Source organism: Schistocerca cancellata, chromosome 4 (assembly GCF_023864275.1).
Source record: "Schistocerca cancellata isolate TAMUIC-IGC-003103 chromosome 4, iqSchCanc2.1, whole genome shotgun sequence".
In the NCBI taxonomy this organism is placed as follows: Eukaryota; Metazoa; Arthropoda; class Insecta; order Orthoptera; family Acrididae; genus Schistocerca; species Schistocerca cancellata.
In genome coordinates this window covers 937201915-937229689 of record NC_064629.1, presented here as the reverse complement: position 1 = coordinate 937229689, position 27775 = coordinate 937201915, and the positions used below count along the sequence as shown (strand labels likewise).

General features: G+C 39.9%; 1 protein-coding gene across 3 annotated transcripts in view; it reads left to right on the top strand.

Moving 5' to 3' along the window:
- Positions 1-21813: 21813 nt before the first annotated feature.
- The window catches only part of LOC126185131 (protein-associating with the carboxyl-terminal domain of ezrin), a 113465-nt gene continuing 107503 nt past the window's right edge, over positions 21814-27775 (top strand). Inside the window, exons 1-4 of one of the 3 annotated variants that reach the window (XM_049927958.1) lie at positions 21814-22131; positions 22423-22637; positions 22716-22901; positions 22977-23068. In XM_049927958.1, the coding sequence (XP_049783915.1) occupies positions 22449-22637; positions 22716-22901; positions 22977-23068 (467 nt within the window). In that variant the 5' untranslated portion in view covers positions 21814-22131; positions 22423-22448. Of the gene's footprint in view, positions 22638-22715; positions 22902-22976; positions 23069-27775 lie in introns of all 3 variants that reach the window. The other 2 variants (XM_049927957.1, XM_049927956.1) reach the window with 2 other exon arrangements.

The window sequence follows — 27775 nt, the reverse complement described above, 5'->3', positions numbered from 1 at the left end:
ACTCTTAAATGATTTCTGGATGAATAAATAAATAAACAGTGTGCTGTGACACAATTTACATGTAACTGGTGTTTTAATTTTGCTTCAGGGCTGTGTAGCAGACACAACTCTCAGTAGAATATTAATACTGTAAAAAAATCTAGTTATAATGAAGCCTGGATTAATATATAGTATTTCCTGGTGTAAATCACTCATAAAATGTAAGTATACAACAATATGTTCCTTGTATTTACATAAATTGGTAAATTTTTGAGTACAAAATCAAACAGCAGCAGGAAATTGTAGCCATATTCGTTACTACAATAACAGAAGCGCAATTATTTCAGATGTAGTACTTGATTAAGATGAAGAGGCCACAGTCCCAATTTGAATAACTAATATAGATTAACAAAAAATTATCTCTGATAAAAAAGTTTTAAACAGCTGGACTGTTAATTGATTTCTCTGGACATGTAACTACTTGCAATTCAGTACAGTGTTAGTTTCTAAAAGATGTTTGATATCAGTTAGTGGGTACAAGTTAGTAGTATTATTACTGTTACTATCATTATTATTATCTTTGGTTCAATACACTACAGTTAGATGATGGCTACAGCAAAGAAATTTTCTATCGTTATTTATTTGTTGCTGTGCTCTTCAGTTTGAAGACTGTTCAAGTCTGTCCTGTGCATGATTCTTGATATCTATGTAACTACTGCTATCTACACCTGTTGGAGCTAGTATACTGTAGTAACAGTTTGGTCTCTTTGTATCGCCACATTTCAAGCGATTATATTCTCTTTTGTGTGGACTGTTTATCATCCACATTTCAATTCCCAACAAGGCTACACCACAGACTTTGGACAAGTATCATATGAGAACCTCTTCAATCATATCACAAAGCTAGTTTGATATTCCATACACTCTTAGTTTATTTATTAGCTGACAGTGCAGAACTGTATTGAATACATTCTTGAAGTCAAGAAACACGACACCAATCTGGGTGCTGGTATTTAATGTCTTCTTGGTCTTGTGGACGAACACGATCATCGTTTGCGAGATCCATGTTACTTCCAAAAGAGGAGGTTCTCGGTCACCAGAAATGTAATACAAGGTTTCAAATATAATGACCTGATTATAAAACTCCTTATTTATTGGTGAAAACATACCACAAACACAGGATAAATTGCAAAATACTGACAAAATCTTAAAATTTTTACTATGCTATTACAAATGCTCTATGTGGCCTCTAGCAGCAGCACAAACAACATCTAGATGAGAGCGAAATTCATCATAAACTTTACACAATGTATATGCTTTTACAGACGTTATGGTGGCTGTTGCCTCGTTCTTCACTTCTTCTGTGTCACGAGGTAAAGGGGAAAGGGACACGCTTTCCTTCATACATCCCCACAAGGAAAAATCGAATGGTGTCAATCTGGCGATCTTGGAGGGCAAGATTTCAGGGCTGTGTCTCGGGGCCACATGTGCCCTATCCAGCTTAGAGGCACAGCGTCATTGAGAAACTGTTGTACATCGTTGTACTAGTGTGGTGGAGCTCCATCCTGTTGGAAAGTGAAGTTATCGGAGTCCTCCAGAAGTTGTGGAGAAAGCCAATTCTGCAGCATTTGAAAATAATTCATTTCAGTCACTGTGCTTTCCTTTGCAGGATCGACGTGCACTCTTATCTTTGCACAAGCATCCTGTCTCTTCATATTGGCGATAGCATCGACTAATGTTTTGGGTGCAGGCGGATCAGTTCCAAAACGCCGACGAAAAGCACGCTGAACTGAAATCACTGACTCACTCTTTGCAAACAGCGGTACACAAAACACCCTCTGCTCCTTCTGACTGCCAACTGGGAAGACTGACTGACATCTAACGGCGATTTTCTGCAACTATAGGCCACGCCCATTCAAAAAACACACATTTCCTTGCTGGCACGTTCCAGGTTTCGTAATTATTACCGCCCAAAATAAAGTCATTCTTTCTGAGACACCCTGTAATACGCGAGCATAAAAGTGTTAAAAAAAAAAAAACCTGCAACAGACCGACGTCAGCGACATTTTTAAGCAACTTAGATAGGAGTGCTCTCTATTGCAGCAGCTGATGAAATAGGTGAATGCATTTACATTACATTTTATACATTTCTTAACTACAGCACTCGACATATCGTCCTATCGCACTGTAATTTGTTGTATAACGAGTTAACAGTATCGCACACTTCATGTTCATTCGGCTCTGTAAACATAAAGTCCATTACTTGTATGATATACCTAGGCATGTGTAGATGGAGATTGAGAGCCTTCGCTGCACTGCTTTCTGTGGATGTAAACTGTTTAATAAAAGATGTGTTTTCATCTTTCGTGATTATGTTTGCCTATCTAAGGCTAATGTCATACTAGGCGATTTTCTGCGGTGTAGTTGGACGATTTTTGTTGTGTCACTAATAGAAGTAGCTGATCTAAGCGGAAGGTGCAACTGAACTAGTCACTCCATGAAGTTTCCACCCGCAACTGTCGCTGTGGAATGAGTAAGTCCCTGTTTCTTCGCAGCAATTTTCGTTGGCCTTCCTGCCACATTACAGGCTGTTTTTATCGCCAGTCGTTCTGCAGTTTCGATGTTTGCTGTTCTGTGTTCCATCTGTGTGCGTTAATGTTTGAAAAATGATGTCCCAGCGGATCATTTGGACAGTGTAGGTTTGTCTTCTGTACCAAAACAATCACTGAAATCAGTCGTTCCCAATCTGCGGGGGGGAGGGGGGTAATTACCCCCTGAGGGCTAAAATGAAATCTTCTGAGGGCAAGAACTAAACAATTCGATTCCGTTTCAGTGGCATTCGGGAGGGCGACGGTTCAGTCCCACGTCTGGCCATCCTGATTTAGGTTTTCCATGGTTTTCCTAAATCGCTTCAGGCAAATGCCGGGATGGTTCCTTCGAAAGGCGTGCGCGCACACACACACACAAACTAAATATCATGCATATTTCAACATTTTAAAAATAAATAAGTTCGACGAAAAATCTTTTATTCTACACATTGGTTAGATGCTAAAGTTCGTGATAATGTGGAGAAGGGGGTGGGGCAACAGATGATGGGTGGTACGGGGTGGGTGGGGGTACTAGCTAATGTCTAATGACACCCTACGGTAATGGTCTAAAAACTGTTGGGAACAACTGACTGACTTAAACAAACTGTTCAGTGTAATGAGAGTGAAATCTGTGAAAGAAATTACAGTGCAAGCCATGAAAATATATGAAAAAGTTGGCCCAAAACAACAATAGAAGAAGTGAGAAAAACCAGAACTACTAGAAGGTCCGGATTCTTATACATGGGGACAGTCATAGACGCGAAATAGCTCAAAACATCAATAAAATCATGTATGAGCAATAGAAAACGATTTGTCTTGCTTAAAACAAAGACGGAGTCTTTCCAATCCAATCCAACTGATTTCGAATATTGAGTGCCCCAAGGTTCTGTTATGGGACCCCTTCTTTTCTAGATTTATGTTAATAATATACAGTATTGTTCTCCCATCCGCCCCGATAGCTGAGTGGTCAGCGTAACGGATTGCCGTCCTAAGGTCCCGGGTTCGATTCCCAGCTGGGTCGGAGATTTTCTCTGCTCAGGGACTGGGTGTTGTGTTGTCTTCATCGTCATTTCATCCCCATCCCGCGCAGAGGTTGCCCAATGTGGCGTCAAATGTAATAAGACGTGCACCAAGGCAGCAGGACCAGCTCCACAAGGGACCTCCCAGCCAATGATGCCAAACGCCCATTTCCATTGTTCTCCTAACTGTAAAAAATACATTGTATGCAGACAGCACACCAATTGTGGCAAACATGAAGCCTATGACTTTCTGCAACAGTGTAACCAATGAAATAGTCAAGTATTCAATGAAAGACATCTAAATGTAAATGCACCAAGGCTGCAATAACGGAATTTAACACAAGGAAAAAAGAGAATTTGGCATGAAATTGGCCATAGGAAATGACACTGTAAAAAGGAAAAATGGATAAAATTCTTGGGTATCACAATCCAGGACAAGCTCAAATAGGACATGCATATAGATTCCTTAGCCTGTGAGCTGTCAAAGAATGTATGTGCCATAAATATGATTAGCAAATATTGTATGGATATGTATGTACTAAAAACTGCATATCACACACTATTCTCATCAAATTTAAACTATGCTGTAGAAATATGGCGTGCAACGACTCAAGCCAACCTAAGTACATTATTAACACTACAGACAAAAAGTTATCAGAATTATTTGTGGTGCCAAACCAAGAGAATCATATCAGAACCTCTTCCCAGAGTTAGGTTTGCGTACCATTATAGGTGTATACTTATTGAAATTATATTGCTAGTGAAAACAATAAATCCAAATTTCAACTGTGACCTGCACCAGAATGAAACAAGATAAAAATTCAGATACCATGTAAATACCCAAAGAACAGCTTTATATGAAACAAAAATGCATTTCATGCTGGGGTGGAGCTAGCCAATGCCCTAGCAAAAAGTTTCACAGCCCTTTCTACTAACAACTTAAAAGACCAGCTAAAAAGAATTCTAATTGAAAACCATTTTTATTTCCTACATGAGTATTTTATCTTTATGAAAAGTGCTTTGTAAGTGTGTCACGTTTATAGTTTTAAGTAAGTCACAACTGACCTAATGTTGATAACAACCACGTTTGTAACATTATTATTTGTATATTACCAAATGTAAAATGTATCAAAATGAAAAATTTATTAATACAAACAAATCTTCAGTTTGTAACTTTATAAAGTCACATATTCAGAAGAATAATCGGTACGATGTCCTGAAATTGTATTTTTTCTAAGGACTGCACTTGGTTATTTCAATGTTTAATAAATATTGTTATTATTATTAATTAATGCCCATCCAAACGCAACGTTTTGTCCATGCAGATATCTGCACAAAAGTCTGTGCATGCAACATATCGCTGCAAATGTGGTATGTTCACATGACACAAGTTCCAATCTACTGCTCAACTGTCATATGTCGATGTAGAAGAGCAATTTCAGTGGAAAGCGACTACACTCTCGCAATCTCAAAGTTTATTTCAGTTATTCATACGTTCGTAATGGCGAAAATTGTATTATGGTCTCTGTTCACAACTTGTCTTACCAAAACCAAATTGCCTGAAACTGGAAGACCGATCAAAATTGTCTGAACAGTGGCAGCTTAAATGAATGCAACTTTCGCACATAAATATACTCGTGAGTTGTAGGGCAAACCCGACAACTGACGTAATTATTTGCTCTTTGCAGATGAATTTAGAAACATATAATTCTCTTTTAACGCTTATAACTCCTCGAATAATGCAAAAAATGCTTGAATGAGGAAAGCAGTTTCTTCACATGAGCAGGTGACGGTGGCTTTTAAATTCCTGCCAACAGGAAGAAGATACAAGGATCTTGAATTTTCTACTGAGTATCGAAACAAGCATCAAATGAACTCATACTGAACACATGCAAAGCTATTAACACTGACCTGAAGGAGAATTTCATGAGGGCAAACAAAATATCTCGACTGTGCAATATATTTACTCTGAAATGTTACAGATGATAATTTTACAGTTTTAAATGTGTTTGAGACTCAATATATTATCAGAAATTATAGGCTTGGCGACTGAACAATAGTTCAATTTGTTTCTGAATCAGTATTCTCAATTCTCTGTTGAAGTTATAAACTTTTGCATCACAATACAAAACTCCATTTCTCTATTAAAGAATTATAAGATGCTGCCTTCTTATCTATATCACTGCCTTTCCTGTTCTTAATTTTCCACAAACATATGTGACTCCTGTACATTTCAATAAATTCAGCAATGAATTCTCTAGGGCACTGATGTATATGTACCAATTTGAAATTCACTGTTCATGCACAGAAAGAAACACTAGACTGAAAAAATAGCTGACACAAATAAGTTTCATTCACACCACACACTACCATTTGTCTGTGCAGAAGTGGTTGGTGCCCACAGATTCGAACAATTTTGTTCAAGCCCCCAGTGCCAACTTACAGGTTTGTATTGCACATCTCATATCTGCAAAAATGCCCTGTTCCCACACAATGATCTGTTTGGGCATATATGATGTGCACGTACATTTGTGCAGACAGATCGTTGTTGTAGATCGACATACAGTTTTATTGTTCGATAATAAATCGCAAGATTCTACAGACATATAGTAATGATTGTAGAATTTCTCTGGGTAATCTATATGTTTCTCGCCTAACAGTGTGTTTATCTTCAGTTGGAAGATTCACAATAATTCTATGAATCCATGATTATCATAGAAAATGGTGCCTTCTGCATCGATGAGCAACATATAATGCTACTGCAGCTAAATATCTAATTTAAGAATGACAGCTCATGTTGCAAGGTGTGTCTTGTAGGCCAGTTGTAAAACAGCTACAAAAGCCATAGATTTTTGTGGTATGTGCATCACGCAGTTTTAATTTGGTGCGACTCATCCACTGTGATTCTAATTGTTTCAAGTATGGCGCCCTTTGCTATTTCAACTGCTAATATCGAACAGAGAAAAATCTTCTAGCTTGGCATTAGCCTAACATGTGTTGGTTCACTGTCACCAGTCACATGGGGTGTTGTGATATTTTTGAATTAGTATTCAATAAGTTTTTCTTGGATTAGATGACAGTGGTATTTGATTGCTGTGAATGTGTTTCATAAAATTTTAAAGTTCTGCCTTAAAATTTTTTATCTGCCTTGTATTTATGCTTGAAAACCTGTAAGTTTGTTGATCTGTACACTACACGCAGATCAATCATATTCAGCCTAAGCTTAGTGAATTTGAATGGTAGTTTGAATCTGATGCTATTTCCACATTGTGACTGTGTATTAGAATTCCCTCTGTTTCTTTAATGAGCCAACAGTAGTAAAGGCGTCTCGACAGAGTTCTCTAAAATGCCTCCGAATTTTTGTCAGGTTCTTTTGTATCTACATCTACATTTATACTTCGCAAGCCACCCAGCGGTGGACTATATCCCAGCTCTCGTTGCCAAGTTTATTTTTAAAGCTGTTGGAAGGTTGTTTTCGTTCTAAAACTGTCGATTTTTTTAGGTATGTACTCTGTTGAACTTAACACTCCTTGAGAATTTTTGTTTGTTATTGCATAATCCATCCGATTAGAACTTGAGTCTGTTACTCTGGTGCCTGAGCAAACTGTATTTACCAGACTGTATGAGCTTAGTATCTCTGTGAGCTTCTTGTTGACTAAGTTAAAAAAATGGTTCAAATGGCTCTGAGCACTATGAGACTTAACGTCTGAGGTCATCAGTCCCCTAGAACTTAGAACTACTTAAACCTAACTAACCTAAGGACATCACACACAGCCATGTCCGAGGCAGGATTCGAACCTGCGACTGTAGCGGTCACGCGGTTCCAGACTGTAGTGCCTAGAACCGCTCGGCCACCCCGGCCGGCTGACTATGTTACAAGAAATTGTATTTATATTAAAAATCCGAAATACATGAAGGTCATCGGGGCCAGTCTACCTAACTATAGCGATAAAACTTTACAAAAGATGGAATGTATCTGTATTTGGTGGCAGAGATATCCCAATGTGTTTTACTAAGTTAAACTGTAAGTAGGCTGTTTAGATTTTTATATTGTTAACGCCACATAGCGCTCTGTATGAAAATCATTGGCTGTGCTGTGTGAAGTCTGTGGCTGGTCTGCATTGTTGCAATACTGCTATTGTAGTGCTGGGAAGTTGCCTGTTAACAGCGCATAGCGTTGCGCAATTGGAGGTGAGCCGCCAGCAGTGGTGGATGTGAGGAGTGAGATGGCGAAGTTTTGAGAGCGGATGATCTGGACAGAGACAGTAAATTTGTAAGACTGGATGTCATGAACTGCTATATATATTATGACCTTTGAACACTATTAAGGTAAATACATTGTTTGTTCTCTATCAAAATCTTCCATTTACTAACTATGCCTATCAGTAGTTAGTGACTCCAGTAGTTAGAATCTTTTATTTAGCTGGCAGTATTGGCGCTCGCTGTATTGCAGTAGTTCGAGTAACGAAGATTTTTGTGAGGTAAATGATACATGAAAGGTATAGGTTAATGTTAGTCAGGGCCATTCTTTTGTAGGGATTATTGAAAGTCAGATTGCGTTGTGCTAAAAGTTATTGTGTGTCAGTTTAAGTAAAGTCATGTATAATTTTTCTAAGGGGACGTTTCAAAACCCCTGTTCTTTGAGCTGAATTACAATTACACTAATATCATTTATTCACTCCTTGTTATAGTGGTCAGGAAGTGACATCTTCTTAAACTAGATGTAGTCATTGACATAAATTATCATGCCATAATGCTACTTTTATTTATTGCTGTCATTTATTGCTAATATGTAATCATTTAGTTTATAGCAATTAATTTCATGACATTTAAAACCCTAATCTCTTATCACAAACAAATGTGGCTGATACTGTACTTGTTTACAAGTACCAGTATTAAGTAAAGCATATATACATCTACATCTGCTTGGACACTCTGCAAATCACACTTAAGTGCCTGGCAGCGGCTTTATCGAACCACCTTCACAGTAATTCTCTATTATTCCACTCTCAAATAGTACTTGAAAAAAATAAACACCTATATCTTTCCGTGTGAGCTCTAATTTCCCTTATTTTATTATGATGATCGTTTCTCCCCATGTAGGTCGGCATCAAGACAATATTTTCGCACTTGGAGGTGAAAATTGGTGACTGAAATTTTGTCAGAAGACTCTGTCACAACGAAAAACGCCTTTGTTTTAATAGTGTCCATCGCAAATCCTGTATCATGTCCATGACACTCTCCCCTATTTCGCGATGATACAAAAGGCACTGCTCTTCTTGGAAGTTTCTTGATCTATTCTGTTAATCCTATCTGATAAGGATCCCAGACCATGCAGCAGTATTCAAAATCAGGAAGGACACGTGTAGTCTAGGCAGTCTCTTCAGTAGATCTGTTACATTTTCTAAGTGTTCTGCCAAAAAACGAAGTCTTTGGTTTGCCCTCCCCAAAACATTTTCTTTGTGTTCTTTCCAAACTAAGTTGTTTGTAATTGTAATTCATATGTATTTAGTTGAATTTACAGCCTTTAGGTTAGACTGCTTTATCATGTAAACGAATTCTAATGGATTCCTTTTAGCACTCATGTGGCTATCTCACACTTTTCATTATTTAGCGTCAATAGCAAATTTTGCACCATTCAAATATCTTTTATAGATCGTTTTGTAATTTGTTTCGATCTCCTGATGAGTTTAATAAACGATAAACGACATTATCATCTGCATACAACCTAAGATGGCTCCTCAGATTGTCTGTTAAATTCTTTATATAGATAAGGAACAGCACAGGACCTATAACACTACCTCGGGAAATGTTAGAAACACTTATAAGATGTTGCACATCTAAATAGATCAACCTCAATTTTTACTCCTTTCTTTGATTCTTATTTTGTGGGGACTGCAATTTTCTGCTTTTGGGGACCCAATATCTGTTACTTCGCTACTTATGCCTTTTAGGTATTCCATATTACATAGAATTACAGTTTTTTTTAACCAAGCCTAGCAGTTGGAGTTGGACTTGGTCAGTGTTTTTAGCTTGCCTGCTTTGAGTTTTGCAGTTTACATAGTGCTTTATTGGCACTGCTCTGTCTCTAGCGACTTGCAATTCTTCTTGCTAAGTATGGTTTTCCACAGCCCATTCATATGCTGACCACCTGAGCCAAAACGAATTCATGCTATTATTTCGACTTTTTTACGCTAAAATTTTTTCCAGGGACTTTTAGATGAAGAACATGTGTAGTGTGGAACCATCCACCATCACCACTGATGTTCAGAATAAGAGGGTTACTTGATAAGCCTGGTAGAAAGCAAGAATGAATATTTGTTTCGCAAACAATCACCTTACTTCTCCATACAGTCTCATTTTGGGGATATATATTTGGTCCAGCAATTCTCCAGAATTTTTATCCCTTCATATAAAAAGGTTCCGTCAAACTCTGTAAAATACTCATTGACAGCAACAATGACTTCCTCATTTGATGAAACTTTCTTCGCAGTCTAAGGTGCTGCAGTCATAGACTGTGTGGCTGATCCTGGCAGAGGTTCGAGTCCTCCCTCGGGCATGGGTGTGTGTGTTTGTCCGTAGGATAATTTAGGTTAAGTAGTGTGTAATCTTAGGGACTGATGACCTTAGCAGTTAAGTCGCATAAGATAAAAAAAAACTCTCTCCCCAGCAAGCCAAAGTTTCAAGTTAGGGAACAGGAAGCAGTCACTTGGGACTAAGTCTGGTGCGTAGGGTGGATGAGGAAGCAATTCAAACCCCAATTCATGCGCTTTTGCCATTGTTATTGGCGATGTGGGAATTGTGCTCTGTCTTGGTGAAAGGGCATGTTTTTTTTTTTTTTGCATGCCAGTCTTACTCTTTTTTCAGTCAATGTAAGTTTAAAACGATCCAACAATGAAATATACTAGGATCAACTTGTAGTTCTACTTTTTTCAAGTAATCTATGAGAGTTATTCCTTAGGAATCCCGAAAAACTGTGGCCATCACCTTACCAGCTGACAAAATGGTCTTTACCTTGTTTGGTGCACTTTCACCAGCCTTTGTCCATTGTTTTGAATGCTGTTTTGACTCTTGGTGTGTAATAATGGATCTAGGTTTCGTGAACAGTCATACATCGGCGCAAAACGTTTTGCAACTTGCGATTAAACGTCAGCGGACATTGTGTTGAAATGTGCCGGATGCGTTATTGGTCAACTGTGAGCAGTGGCAGCACCCATTTCACAAATAGCTTCTCTATAGCCAGTTCCCTATGTAAAATATTATGCATTCACTCCTTTGAGAGGCCTGCAAGTATAGTCTTAGCAGTCTGATAGATTTTTATTTGGCGGTTCTGAATTACCATGTCACGGATTCTGTCAATGGTTTCCTTTGTGGTGACCTCAGTTGGACGGTTGGAGCGTATTTTGCGTACAGTGCTTGTACGATCACGTCTCAATTCATTAATCCAAAAGTAAATGGTCTTCAACGATGTTGCAGAGCCTGCGTGAACTTCAAACAATTCTGTTTTGTTAAAAGACATCATAGTCGCCGTTGACTGTATGAAATATTTATTATTAGGATTGCAATTTCGGCCTTAGGGCAATTTTCAAGTAACACTGCAAAAGTCACCTTTTTAGCTCGCTTTACTGCTGTAGATGTCGTCTTAATTTTGACATGTAAAGCAAACGATGTAACTCCTAATTATATCAATGTCAAAATTAAGAGGACATCTACAGCAGCAAAGCGAGCTAAAAAGGTAACTTTTACAGTGTTACTTGAAAATGGCCCTAAGGTCGAAATTGCAGTCCTAATAATAAATATTTCATACAGTCAAAGGCTACTATGATGTCCTTTAAGAAATATGATATGTCTGTGAATCCCAACCATGATAACTTAATCAAATTTTGTTTTGATTCGTGCAGCGGTCCAACTCATCAAAGGAAATGTTTAGTAACAGCACGAAACTCGGTTTTTCTCGATTTTCAATTGCAGTCGATACACTGATCAATTCAGACAGCTGTCAACGATGAACTGTATGCCGTACATTGTTGAAATTCTTTACATGATCCTTGGAATAATCAAGCTTAGCAACAACGAAGGCACAACAAAAATATTCCATTCCTTCATGGAAATTTACCAGACTTATCTAACCACCCTCCTACGTTTGGAAAGTGTCTGCATACAGGGTGGTCCATTGATCGTGACCGGGCCAACTCTCACGAAATAAGCGTCAAACGAAAAAGCTACAAACAATGAAACTTCTCTAACTTGAAGGGGGAAAGCAGATGGCGCTATGGTTGGCCCGCTAGATGGCGCTGCCATAGGTCAAACGGGTATCAACTCCGTTTTTTTTTTTAATAGGAACCCCCATTTTTTATTACATATTCGTGTAGTACGTAAAGAAATATGAATGTTTTAGTTTACCACTTTTTTCGCTTTGTGATAGATGGCGCTGTAATAGTCACAAACATATGGCTCACAATTTTAGACGAACCGTTGGTAACAGGTAGGTTTTTAAAATTAAAATTCAGAACGTAGGTACGTTTGAACATTTTATTTCGGTTGTTCCAATGTGATGCATGTACCTTTGTGAACTTATCATTTCTGAGAACGCATGCTGTTACAGCGTGATTACCTGTAAATACCACATTAACGCAATAAATGCTCAAAATGATGTCCGTCAACCTCAATGCATTTGGCAATACGTGTAACGACATTCCTCTCAACAGCGAGTAGTTCACCATCCGTAATGTGGTCACATGCATTGACAATGCGCTGACGCACGTTGTCACGCGTTGTCGGTGGATCACGATAGCAAACATCCTTCAACTTTCCCCACAGAAAGAAACCCGGGGACGTCAGATCCGGTGAACGTGCGGGCCATGGTATGGTGCTTCGACGACCAATCCACCTGTCATGAAATATGCTATTCAATACCGCTTCAACCGCACGCGAGCTATGTGCTGAACATCCATCATGTTGGAAGTACATCGCCATTCTGTCATGCAGTGAAACATCTTGTAGTAACATCGGTAGAACATTACGTAGGAAGTCAGCATCCATTGCACCATTTAGAGTGCCATCGATAAAATGGGGGCCAATTATCCTTCCTCCCATAATGCCGCACCATACATTAACCCGCCAAGGCCGCTGATGTTCCACTTGCCGCATCCATCGTGGATTTTCCGTTGTCCAATAGTGCGTATTATGCCGGTTTACGTTACCGCTGTTGGTGAATGACGCTTCGTCTCTAAATAGAACGCGTGCAAAAAATCTGTCATCGTTCCGTAATTTCTCTTGTGCCCAGTTACAAAGCTGTACACGACATTCAGAGTCGTCGCCATGCAATTCCTGGTGCATAGAAATATGGTACGGGTGCAATCGATGTTGATGTAGCATTCTCAACACCGACGGTTTTGAGATTCCCGATTCTCGCGCAATTTGTCTGCTACTGATGTGCTGATTAGCTGCAACAGCAGGTAAAACACCTACTCGGGCATCATCATTTGTTGCAGGTCGTGGTTGACGTTTCACATGTGGCTGAATACTTCCTCTTTCCTTAAATAACGTAACTATCCGGCGAACGGTCCGGACACTTGGATGATGTCGTCCAAGATACCGAGCAGCATACATAGCACACACACCCGCGACAGCAGGTAAAACACCTACTCGGACACGAATCGAACTTTTCCGCAATTGGTAAACGGTCCATTTTGACACGGGTAATGTATCACGAAGCAAATACCGTCGGCACTGGCGGAATGTTACGTGATACCACGTACTTATACGTTTGTGACTCTTACAGCGCCATCTATCACAAAGTGAAAAAAGTGGTCCAACTAAAACATTCATATTTCTTTACGCACTACACGAATATGTAATAAAAAATGGGGGTTCCTATTAAAAAAAAACGCAGTTGATATCCATTTGGCCTATGGCAGCGCCATCTAGCGGGCCAACCATAGCGCCATCCGGTTCCCCCCTTCAAGTTAGACAAGTTTCGTCCTTTGTAGCTTTTTCGGTTGGCGCTTATTTCGTGAGATATTTGGCCCAGTCACTATCAATGGACCACCCTGTATATTTGAAAGCTGTTCCTTTGCAGCACTAACCACTTTATTCACACAGGTCCAGGCTGTTAGTCTTAGCGGTGCTTCATGTTTAGAAATATAACTTTTGTGAGTCAAGTGGTTCTATCCCAAGCAGTCTGGTACTTCTTGGCAGGCTACTGACGTTCCATTACTGTACACGTCGTTTTAGCCGCAAAATAGAACGGTGACATCATTCGACAACTTTCCGGTTTACTCCAAATGGACATCCTTTCTTATTTCAAAGAGAGAAGCCGCAGTCTTGACGAAACTAGTTGCCATTATAGTTTCCACTTTATTTACAAAGAAGTCTTCAAATGCCCATGGTTATTGGGAAGAATCACAAGCTTTCTCAGACGATTAGAATCTGAATCATGTTGATGGATATTCTGGTGAACAGCAGCACGCGGAATTCTCATATCTTCATTCTGAATTTGTGATGTACTAGTGTTTTGGAGAACAGTTACTGCAGCTTGAGGTAGCGTTATCTGAGTACCTTCAGTATGATGTATAGCCCTCTAACCGGAACATCGTTTACTCGGCGGTAAGATGGAACATCGGTCTGCTAGACCGCTAGGACATTTAAAGTGTATTTTTCTCTATTTTTATGACTTTTCCGCACTTCTACGTTGCTTCTCTCTCTCTTTAAGGTGTAATTAAACATAATAATAGGTTTTTGAACCATAATATTTGTTAAAATACCAGTAAATTCAAGTTTATTACTAGGAAAAACTTTAATTTGCAGTGTTTTGTTGTTTACACATTACTCCTTTAGAAATACTTTTTTTTACATTATTATAGTTACAACACAAAGAAAATGAATACTAAAATGTAATGCAAAGAAAAAATTTAACTTTTATTTTTAATTGCACAAGTCTTGCACACTTTTCGTGAACACTCCAAGCACGTCGGTTCTTCGCAAGAAATACACTTGTAGGCAGTTTTCCTCTTTTTTTGATATGGACAAAATCGACAGGTTTTTCTTTTACCAAGTGTGTCCGTCGGACACTCATCAACTCGAACAACAAATTTATTCCGTTGGCTAACGATTTGCTTTTCTTTTGCTGCCTCTTCTTCTAAAGATGAAATAATACTTTGTAGCTCTTGAGGCAGATTGGAGATTGCCAGTCGGGATTTTACGAAATCGTAGACCAAATATAGAGAAACTCTTTTCAGGAAATCAAAACGTGATACGGTTTTCTTCTCTCCAAAAAGTCCATAAAGTATACTTGCGTTTGATCCAGCCATGGCCACCATGTGGTAAAAAATAGCCAACGGCCACCTTCTTGTTTTGCGATTAGTAGAATAAACACTGCACTTCATATCTAGCGTGTCTATTCCACTTTTTGTGGCGTTATAAAAAGATATGATTTCAGGTTTATCATTTGAAACGTCAGTGTAATTGGAATGATGCATTGACGAAAGAAGTAGGACTGCCTTATTCCTTTTTGGGACATAAGAAAGCAGAGTCATTTCTTTCGTAAAGCCATAAAGGCTGGACCCAATTTCACGATCGCTTCTTGCTTGAAATTCTGCTGGTATCTGGGGTCTGTTTCTTTTTAGTGTCCCAACTAATGTCAAATTGTGAGCTAGTAGCTCCTGGGCAAGTTCCACAGAACAAAACCAATTGTCGCAACTAATATTTCTGTTTGTGCCATACAGCCCTTTAGATAGGCGGATTACAGACTGCGTGGGAATGCTCTTTTTCTTTTCTGCTGTAGAAAGTGTGGCTCCATCACAGCCTTTGCCGGAGTAGATGTAGGCATTGTAAATATATGCATTGTGTGCATCTGCCAGACCCATGACCTTAATGCCATATTTAGCCGGTTTATTCGGCATATATATACGAAATTTAACCCTCCCTCTGAAAGGCACCAAAGTTTCATCAACTGTCAAATGCGCTCCAGGGCTATAAATTTGTTGGCAGTTCCAAATAAACTTATTAAATATGTCTGTAATGGCAGCAGCTGGGTCATATTTTTCCCTCTGTTCCCTCGTGCTCGAGTCATCGAATCTAAATGCCCTAAGCAATATTCCTAATCGCTTTTCTGTTATTATTGATCGAAAAATTGGCCTCCCCAAGACCGAAGTGGAAAACAGCGAGGTCATAGGCTCCCTCGCAGATTTGAATATGCTGCAAAGAACTGTGACTCCAATCACAGCGTTCACTTCCTGCACAGTAGTGTCTCTGTAAGCTACACTTTCTTTTAGTTCAATAACAGAACGAATTTTGGCCAACTTTTCATTAGTATGCTTTACAATCGTCTCAATCATGTCGTCAGTAAACAAAAGGCGCCACACTTCACCTGGGAGTGGGTTTTTCCCCACGGTAAGAGCAGGCCCTTGTATCTTTGATAGCCGTACCTTTATTATATTGGATGCTGCTGTTCGCGTCTTAGAGCGAACAGGAGTTGATGACCATGTGAAACACTTGTTTCTTCCGTAGTAAGAAACTGGAAGACGACTCTCATCTAGAGTGTCATCAGAACGCGTAGATGAGCTAGCAACATCAGCAGGCTTCTGTGGAGTGATTAGTCTGCTTCCACCAGAAGTTATGTCAGACTGTGGTTGCTCTCCAGTTTCTTCGCGAACTGCGGTATTTTCGACTTCAAATATTTCTCGAATAGTTTCATCATCGCGATCATCATCATTGGGAGAGTCATCGTCATTATCTGTTTCATTGCGAAGATCTTGGATAGTAAGGTCCTCATCTGGAATGCATGATTCATCTGAATCCACTTCCGAGTCTGATTCTTCAAGGTAATTTTGAGAGCGTGCAAGGGCTACAATTCTTTTCGACCGATTTGAAACATATTTCGGACCTTCCATTGTAAACCTGCAAGGAAAAAGGGAAAAATGAGTTTTAACGAAATTTAATGGGGATAATTCTATCGCTGTAATAAGTTTGCGCGGTAAATTGGAGAATGTGTGTGAAAAACGGAAAGAGGAAAAATTAAAACGTTAAATACGAGTTGTTACACTTTTTTCTCGTTCTTCTATGAACACAAAAGTATTAAGCATCGTGTGGTGGCAAAAATTTCAATCAAATAGATGAAATGTTGCTACACAGAAAACAGAAGAGTTCAAAGAGTGGAACATCGGTCATACAGACCGACAAATGCGTGATACTTTAGGAACACCGGTCTGGGAGACCGGCAAAAATTTGACACTTTTAGGAACACCCGGTCTGTCAGACCGGGAGGGGAATGCATTTTTTCGGAACACGGTCTCACAGACCGACAATACGTAACAAAAATTCTACTTACTTGAAAACAATGCATGCGCCGACAATACGTTGTTGGCCAGCTGCGGTTCGGGACCCGACTGAAGATTACTGGGCTTCTCCCCACCCTCACGAACAATGCAGCGCCGTTAGCATTGTTAATGTCAACTATGGCGGTATCTCAGACCGATGTTCCGTTCAAAGGGATAGGAACACCATCGTCACTGGGCACTTCATATCTCTTCGATAACAAATATTTACAGGCCTATTTAAAATATTCGTACACACATTACACTTTCAATTTTTCGTGAAGTACTCGTTTTCTTTCAACAGGACGTCCGCTTTTGTGTCACAACACACGCAATACCACTTTTCGCGTCTTTACCACATGGTTTACAAATGCTATTACATTTATTTCCACACGTCTACGTACCGTTATGTAGCGATGGAGCATTGTTTCTTTCATTATCACACTGACTGTTACACTGCTTAAATTTAATCGTATTCGTGTTTCACATCCCCTTCCTCTTGTCTTGATAGCCCTGTGCCACACTATGCATCTAAACGTCATATGTTCGATCCCCAGCCTGTCCCAGAATTTTGATATGTCAGGTATCAATTCTTCCCCCTCTGTCAATGTTTGTTACTGTGAAAAATTACCGATTTGCACTGTAGTTCAAAATCCACGTTGAGAGCTGTGGGGCCCCCCTATAACTGAATAGATAATTCAGTTCAAAGGCTGGAGTACGCCAAGGGCATATGCAGTAAGAACTGCAGTGATTAAATCAATCTTCAGGTTGTCGAGAGATTTCCTTTTACCTCTTCCGAAATCAAAGTAAAATTTCAATTTTGTAACCCGACTTGTTCAGAAGTAAATCCACTCTGGTGAGAAGACGGAAGAATATCATAAATGAATAAATCACTCTAACTCGTGGAGCGAAGGCCTACTTTGCGAAGAAGAAAACTGTAAGTCCCCTTTTAGCAAATGATAATCTGAAGGCGAGTCCACACACCACTATAGTTGTCTTTTTTTTTATTGATTTCTACCACACAAACTTTTTAGCCGCCACAAATAAATGTACTGACACACGTAACAAGGTAACTTTTTTTTCTTCGTCATACATACTGTTTAGGGCATACATTCATATGTTTTCAGATCAAAATTATTGTAATCAGATTACAAAACACAGTTGACTGCTAAAAATTTATTTGTTAATTAAGTTCTTATTTAAGTTCAATTCATTTTAGATTTTTATGTCTTCTTTCGCTAGAAACCGGGATATGGCATCATATGTACTCCTGGTTGTGTCTCCGAGAATTGGGATCGTGCAAAGCGGTTGGCAGTGACCAAGTCTTAAGAGCTCCTTTAAAAAGTCGTCTCTGTCTTTCTCATAGCGCCTACAATGAAATAAGATGTGACTTACGTCTCCAATTATATCCTCTTCATATTGACAGTAGGGTGTCTCGGATATGCCGATTCTATGTAAGTGGGCAGGGAAAGATCCATGATTGAGACGTATTCTCACAATGGACGTTATAATTTTCCTTGAATGTTTTAAGTTCGCAAACCATGGCTGTCTTGGTATGAATGTCTGTATGTGTGCATAGCTTTTAACTCTTGTTTGTTGGCTTTCGTTCCATTCTTCTTGCCATAAGATAATCGCTTGTTGTTTTATTTTTAGGAGGTATTCTGTGTAAGGCAGTTTAATGCCCATAGGTCTTCCACTGCTAATCGTATCTCTCGCTAGTTGATCTGCTTTGTCGTTGAATAGAATGCCGGAATGTGATTTGACCCATACGAATTCTATAATTTGGCCAGTCTTCCTAGCTTTGTGGTATTGATTTGGTATGTTGAGGGTGTATTTACTAGTTCTTTTGTCCCAATTCCTGTAACTAATGGATTTCAGAACGCTTTTAGAGTCAGTGATTATTACTTCCTTTGGGATTTTGAGAGATCTTGCATATTTGATTGCCTCTATAACAACGAAAGTTTCAGCAAGAAATATGGAAGCATCAACTGGTAGTTGAAACTTCCTTTCTTCTGCAGATTCTGGACAGATGAAAGCACATCTGTTATGATTTTCCTTCCCCATTTTTGAGTCATCTGTATATAGTTTAAGATATGCTGCCCACTTTTCTGCCAGGTGTGATGTAGGTGAAAATTGCCCATATCCTTTTCCTTTGCTTGAATAGTCGACGTATGTTACAAGAATATCGAGATAAGAGCTGTGATAGTCATATAGGAACACTGGAAGAACCTCACTTCGATATACTTTCTTTTGGAGATATTTCCAGTCGTCGTATCGCTTGTAGATACACTCCTGGAAATGGAAAAAAGAACACATTGACACCGGTGTGTCAGACCCACCATACTTGCTCCGGACACTGCGAGAGGGCTGTACAAGCAATGATCACACGCACGGCACAGCGGACACACCAGGAACCGCGGTGTTGGCCGTCGAATGGCGCTAGCTGCGCAGCATTTGTGCACCGCCGCCGTCAGTGTCAGCCAGTTTGCCGTGGCATACGGAGCTCCATCGCAGTCTTTAACACTGGCAGCATGCCGCGACAGCGTGGACGTGAACCGTATGTGCAGTTGACGGACTTTGAGCGAGGGCGTATAGTGGGCATGTGGGAGGCCGGGTGGACGTACCGCCAAATTGCTCAACACGTGGGGCGTGAGGTCTCCACAGTACATCGATGTTGTCGCCAGTGGTCGGCGGAAGGTGCACGTGCCCGTCGACCTGGGACCGGACCGCAGCGACGCACGGATGCACGCCAAGACCGTAGGATCCGACGCAGTGCCGTAGGGGACCGCACCGCCACTTCCCAGCAAATTAGGGACACTGTTGCTCCTGGGGTATCGGCGAGGACCATTCGCAACCCTCTCCATGAAGCTGGGCTACGGTCCCGCACACCGTTAGGCCGTCTTCCGCTCACGCCCCAACATCGTGCAGCCCCCCTCCAGTGGTGTCGCGACAGGCGTGAATGGAGGGACGAATGGAGACGTGTCGTCTTCAGCGATGAGAGTCGCTTCTGCCTTGGTGCCAATGATGGTCGTATGCGTGTTTGGCGCCGTGCAGGTGAGCGCCACAATCAGGACTGCATACGACCGAGGCACACAGGGCCAACACCCGGCATCATGGTGTGGGGAGCGATCTCCTACACTGGCCGTACACCACTGGTGATCGTCGAGGGGACACTGAATAGTGCACGGTACATCCAAACCGTCATCGAACCCATCGTTCTACCATTCCTAGACCGGCAAGGGAACTAGCTGTTCCAACAGGACAATGCACGTCCGCATGTATCCCGTGCCACCCAACGTGCTCTAGAAGGTGTAAGTCAACTACCCTGGCCAGCAAGATCTCCGGATCTGTCCCCCATTGAGCATGTTTGGGACTGGATGAAGCGTCGTCTCACGCGGTCTGCACGTCCAGCACGAACGCTGGTCCAACTGAGGCGCCAGGTGGAAATGGCATGGCAAGCCGTTCCACAGGACTACATCCAGCATCTCTACGATCGTCTCCATGGGAGAATAGCAGCCTGCATTGCTGCGAAAGGTGGATATACACTGTACTAGTGCCGACATTGTGCATGCTCTGTTGCCTGTGTCTATGTGCCTGTGGTTCTGTCAGTGTGATCATGTGATGTATCTGACCCCAGGAATGTGTCAATAAAGTTTCCCCTTCCTGGGACAATGAATTCACGGTGTTCTTATTTCAATTTCCAGGAGTGTATAAAACTGCTGTTTCCTGACATTTCTGTTATTCCTGATTTGAGAGAACGTTTTGCACTTTTTTATCTGTGGATGTTTAGTATCTGCCATCCGCTGTAAGATATAATGATCACACATAATTGTTATGTGAATATGAAGAGGCATTTCTGATGCTTCCAGGAGAAGGGCCTTGGTGGGAGAATGCATAGCCCCGAGGCAGCTGGGTAAGCTTCTGTACTGCAGTTTATCAAGTAGTGCTAGGTACTTGTTAGCAGCAGTTTGATGTGCATCCATAGTCTATACGAGAACGTATCAACGTGCAGTAGAGGGCGAGCAGAGTGTTGGGGTGAGCCCCCCACCATACTCTTGTCACTGATCTGATAAGGTTCAATGCTTTTTCACATGTAGTGACAACGTTTTGAATATGAGGCATCCAACTCATTCTAGAATCGAAGAGGACACCAAGAAACCTCGGCTGGGATTTTAGTGGTATTTTATGACCAGAAAGTCTTACACTATCCAAGAACCCTGGCATAGTTTGGTTGGTGAAAGGAACGAGTACCAATTTTTCTGCTGAAATCTGTAACCCACCGCTACATAATGTTTGATCCAGTGTGCCCATCACCTTTGATAGCTCACACACAGCGTGATCCATTTCTTTGGTCGACACATACAAATATCATCTGCATTTTAACTGGAAAAGGGATAATCCTCGCCAGCTCGTTAGTATATAGTGCAAAGAGTAGGGGCTGAGGATAGCTCCTTGTGGAAGACCTGTTGTAAGACGACGTGGTCCAGTTAATTGATTTTGGAACCGAACCCACATGTGTCTTTCAGCGAGGAAAGTGCCGATTCCATAAATCAGTTGTGGCGGGATTCCAATGGTTTCCAACTTCTGTAGTAACACATGTATAAGAACATAACCATACGCTCCAATTATATCCAGGAATATAGCTATTACATTCTCTTTCGTTGTTGTTGCGTCATAGATCTCTAGGGTTAAGGTACTTAAATAATCTATTGTTCCCTTGCCTTTTCCAAACCCATACTGACTCGATGACAGTGACTGATTTGATTCCAAAGACCATTCCAAACGATTTTTTACCAGGCGTTATGAAGCTTTACTGATACAGAAAGAGAAAAAGGTCTATAGCTATAGTTGTCAGTTGTGACAAAGATGTTTCCCAAAGATATTTATTTTAACTGTCATCTGGTATGCAGGAATATCGAAAGAACTTCTTTGCACGTAGAACGAGTGCAGAGAACTATTGTTGACAATAAACATATTACACGCTTTTTGCAAAATTTGCCAAGCGCTTGATTCATATACATGGGACAGTATTCTTTTGTGGCCAGATACTGACTTTTACAGTTTTTGCATTGGCTTAGGCTGACTAACATTTGAGCATACCTGTGTTTTCACACTTCAACAATAGACTGCTGGGTATTGTGATATCATTCAAGTACGGTTTTCTTGCCAATTATAGTGATCTTTGCGCTTGCAGACAAGCGCCGTGTACGTGCCAGAAAAAAATGTTGTGTAAGTTTTTCGAGCTGTGAACGAAAGTAATTCGAGTCTTGTTCCAAAATTCGATAAAGCTTTCTGTTTCGAAAGTTATTTTGGCAGCGCAATCTGTAATATTAGGCAAGCGAAGATTCGCCATCAGTATATTATCGTATAAATATTATAAATACCTCTATGAACCGTTGAATATAGTGTCAGTGAAATGTGTATTAGATTCCATGTATGTGATGCAGATGTGCTATTCCGAATATTTTTTGTTGCAAATAGAGCATTAAATGATAGATCTGGGTACCTGTTTTATCACAGGACGCATTACTGTAGCATACACTAAAATGGGGTCAGAAACGAGTAAACTACCAGATCTTGAAATTGAAGAGAGAAATGTGGAAGTTACTGCTGACTGGACAATGCATAGAGCGCACGTGTATTCAGAAAAACCTTACAGTGTATCGTTATTTGTATTTGAACCGAGTAATGACGTGAATGTGAAGAAGACAGTTCTGTTGGAACGCTGTGCAAAAGTGAGTCCTTTATCTGCGTCAATGTTACAGAAACTCAGCTGAGTTCTTTCAGATACATTTCATTTTGATGTCTTGCAGAATTTGCTAAAGTACCGCCATCCATGCATATTGAAGTACATTTCTTCATATTGGTCAAAAGGTTCATTCTACTTGGCGACAGAAGTAGCAAAACCACTTACCCATGTACTGCAAAGCCAGTCTCCTTTGCAGATTTGTGTTGGATTGCATTCTATTCTAAAGGCTATAAATTTTCTACATCGGAAGGTAACCCAAATGTTTAATACTACAGTGGCACTGCCATCAGTTTTTGTATATTTCTTTAATAGTATCTGTTTTCAGGCACAAGCAAGCCACAATAATTTGTGTCGTGCTGCTATATATGTTAGCCCTGATGGTGTGTGGAAGCTAGGAGGCTTTGAACACATGTGCCCGTAAGTTAAACTCACTACTTTTTTAATTCGTAGTCGTTTGCTTTTATTTCAGAGGGCAAATGTCCACTGCTTGCTTTGTTACTTCCACTATTCTTACTTATGAACGACCAGGTATCTTTTGAATGACTATGCATGCTGTTATTAGTGTAATTTTATGTTTTTTTTATATCTACAGGAGCAACATCTAGTAGGCTACAATATATGTGCAGATTCTGCCCAGAAAACCAGTTGTTAGGATTTTCTAAGATTTTCACCAGATATTAAGCATTTGGAGTTTTTTAACCATTCCTGTTTTTAGTCTGGATGCTAAACAACCCTGCAGCCATTCACTTTCCTTTGTTATAAATGTTTATTGGTCTTACCTTACGTGCATACCACATTATACAATAGAGAATTGTTGAATGAGAGAGAGCAGCTGTTAGGATGCTGACCTCATATTCAGGAAGATGGAGTTGCTCTGCCCATTCTACCTGATGAGGGTTTTCTGTGGTTTTCCTGGACTGCTAAGGGAAATGCTGGTATGATTTCTTAATCTAGGCCACGGCCGAATGCCCATCCTATCACCACAGGCCACCAGTACTCCTCTTAAAGCATGATATGTATGCCACGTATTATATTTTGGCCTGCTGATTGACACTGTATCACCATGACAAATCTCATATCATTGTGAGATGATACTTGGACAAATAAAGATAAATAAAGTAAGTTGAAGGAAGCTCTTTCAGGGCTAAGTTTAGAATAGGGGCAGTAGCATTCAGGGTGCTTTTAGTCTATGATACATAGGCTACCAGTTCATTATTTTGTATGAAACACGCAATTTGCCTGCTGCTCTCTTGTGGGATCCTTCCAACTAGCTGTTGTCATACTCCACATTGTTCCTATCATGCCTTACAGTGAGAGATGCCAGCATTGATTTGTAAGTCATGCAGGCCTAACTGTGTTAGTTCCCCTGTTCTACACTCTTTCATAGACAGACTGCAGTTTACTGAAATCTTGTTGGTACCAACAACTGAACTGGTGTGTAGAGGTGGTGTTACTCTAAGTTAACTAACATTTATACGAATAATGAAAATTCACAGCTGGAACAATACATAAAATAAGGGAAAGGCAACCATTCACCTATAATGCACTGATGTGTGGTGCATAAATACGTCGAATAGAAAACAATATTCAAACTCTCACTTGTTTTCTAACAAAAGTGCACACATTTACACACCCAAATGAAGACAATCACAGTTGATCTGGGACATTGACGTTGAGATGAATATATCATGTATTGCAATTTTATGTATAATCTGCTACTGCTGTTAGTGTGGGGATTAGATAGTGTTGTAAACTTGGCTGACTAATTATTCATTGAATAAGTGATCAGTAAACCACAATACAGTTTTTCTTTATTTTAGTTTCTGTTCATTTTTCTTTTTTTATAGTATATTTTAATTATATAACACTTTTACAATTTCTGTGTTTGAGCGAAGTATTGAATGTGAATATGATTGGTAGACAGCAAGAGCAAATTCGTTACTATTAGGTTTTTATATTTTCAATGTACAAATGATACTGTAACTATTGAGGGACAAAAAGAACAGTTCATAATTATTTTCAATCTTGTCAAGCTAAATTATTTCAAGTATATTTAAACATAAGAGCATTGTACACTATAGTATGTACGAACTCAATGAGATGGTGCATTTGTTAAGACACTGACATCAGACCAACTTCAGATTTGGAGGATGAAAGCTCCTGCTCTGTGTGACAATCTTGATGTAGCTTCACTTACGCTAAATGCCAGAATGGTTCTTTCAACATGCCTTTTCCTTATATGAACTTCTGTATGTACGAACTTCCAGCATATATCTGTATACACTGTACTGTTCATTTATATATACAGGCAACCATTGGTTGCGAAAGCTAGAGTTTTGTGTGTATGTTTGTGTTTATTTGTGTTTCTATCGACCTGCCAGCGCTTTTGTTGAGTAAGTCTCATTATATATATATATATATGACATAGTTTTTGTATTTTTAGAAATACCATTTTGGGGTCAACAGAAGCGTCCGATCCCACGCGTCGGCTTTGACCCTTCACGTAAGGGTGTTGTGTGTGACGTCATGAGGGCGCAGAGTTTGGTTTGAGTGTGGCTGTCTCCAGTTCTGTTTTATCTTATTTTATTTACTTTTCTGATCTGTTTGTTCTATCTTGTGAGATTTTTTTTTTTAATTTAAAAACACTTATTACTTATTTTAATTGTCTGTTTCCTCCAATTTCTGTTTTAGTTTATTATATTTATTTTTCTGATCTGTTCGTTCTATCCCGTGAGATTTTTTTTTTTTTTTAAAGACAAAAAACACTAATCTGCTACTGAAGCATCTTTAGCTTCTATGGGTTGCAGGGGTTACGACCCCTGGGGAGGTGGGTGGGTATTCATGCACGGCTGTCTTCACGTACACGTTGTAGCTACGCAAGGCGTCTAAATTTATTTATATTTAGTTTTCCCCCCACCCAAAACAAAACACCCCATTTCCCCCGCTTGTCCCGTTAGTGTCATTAGGCTTCTTGTGGAAAGTGTGTGTTTTTGTTTTTGTTTCCGCCATATTTGTGACGTCATGGGTCAAAGCAGACGGGCGGGATCGGACGCTTCCGTATTTCCCCATTTTGTTATTTGGATGATTTGAAAATGGGTCCCAGCCGGAAACTAGGCATTAAGTAAATGGAAAAAATTATTTATTTATTTAAATTTGCAACTTTGGCTGGTTTAATGTTGTACAAGTCTCTATATATGACTCATGTTTTTTTTTTCCTTGTATCAATGACTGTCAGGTATTAGCACTATTTTGCTCTTACCTTTGGTTTTGAGTCCTTTATCAGTCATAGTTTAGGTATAGCTGTAGATTTTTCCATTCTTGTCAGTTATTTTTTATCCTACATGACTTGTTTGTTGGAACACTGAAGCTATCAGTCATTCATTTCAAATTTCTTGCAGTGCAGCTAATTGCACTTCGTTTTGAACTGATTTAGAATATATATCTGCCTCATATTATACATTCACATTGTTAATGTCTTCCTTACAGTACTTATGACAGAACCAGATTCTTTCATGTTACGAGAAAATTTCTACATGTTTAATGGTGAACAGTTCAGGATTTATTGCATAAAATACTTTAACAGCTTGTCTTTTTGAAAACAGGGAATTACAGAGAGATCTGATTCCACCTGTCTGCTTTGATTCATGATGTCACCAAGATAGTGGACAGACCCTCTTCCACCATATACAATATGATAACCATAACATCACCACATACAAATGTGAACGAAAATAAAAACAACTTGACAATATTTCACTCAAGCAGTAAAATGAAACTAGCAGAACAGCCAAAGGAAATAGAGGGTTTAGGGCAGGGACAAGCTAAATGTATGACAATATGAATGCCAGCACCATCCCAAAATAAGTTATCCACAAAATCAAGCACAAAAAATTCTCAACATACAACACAAAGATGCAAAAACGGAAACCATTGGAATTGTAAATTTTGAAATTTCCTGCCGGATTAAAACTGTGTGCCGGACTGAGACTCAAACTCGAGACCTTTGCCTTTTGCAGGCAAGTGCTCTACCAACTGAGCTACCCAAGCACGACTCACGCCCCATCCTTACAGCTTTAATTCTGTCAGTACCTCATCTCCTAAATGTAAATTTTGCTTGACCTGTATAGCCCAAACAATTGGATTGACAAACAACCCACAACTCAAAAAGCCACTATCACAGATTTCACTTGACTTGTGTAGCTCAACCAAATCCAGTGGGGGGGGGGGGGGGGGGGGGGGCAAAAAAAAAAAAACCATGCAAACAGAAAACCCCCAGATTCACTTGACCAATTAAAATACACACTAACACCTGCAAAAAAAAACAAAAAAAAAAAAAACATAATGGGAAAAATAAAACTAAGTTGGTACCCTTCCTCCTCCCCCAACAACACACACACTCTATAAAAACAAAACAAAACAAAATTTTCCAAAGAACCCCAACCCCCCTGCCTTCCAATAAATCAGCCCCCACTCCTAAACACAACCCACAAAAAATACAACAAACAAAAATTAAAAACTTTCACACCTTTAAACAAAAAAAAAACCTAAACCAGTGTGTGTGTGTGTGTGTGTGTGTGTGTGTGTGTGTGTGTGTGTACTATTGATGGGGGGGGGGGGGGGGACTAGTGGTCAAAAGCTAGTGTGAAAGCTGTTTTATGTTGTGTTCTACTGTGCTCCAAAGATGTGCTACAGATTACCTTTCTCTTATTTTACGTATTGCTGCGTCCAGGAATTTCCATTATTGTTAAAACAAATTAACTCTTCAACCCGTCCTACCCACCTCTCAGAACCTGCCCCATTACCCCCTAAACCCCATCTAAAACCCCCTCCTCCAATCCCACTCACAGAACTCGACTTACAGCCTGTAGCCTAGACATTCTCCATAATTGTCTGTCAGCAATAGTCATCTTCTGTCAGCAATAGTCATCTATAAGAGGTTGCAAATTGGAAGAGCACCTCTCTCCGCTCCCTGTGACAGATTTGGTGGGCCTCCAAAACCCCTCTGTTGTATTAATACAAGCCCTGGTGGAATTACTTGTAGATTCCATACTGAGATTCATGATCAAATGATTGTAACCCCTTTCCCCGTATAGGATTAAACAGCATCACACACTTCAGTACTCT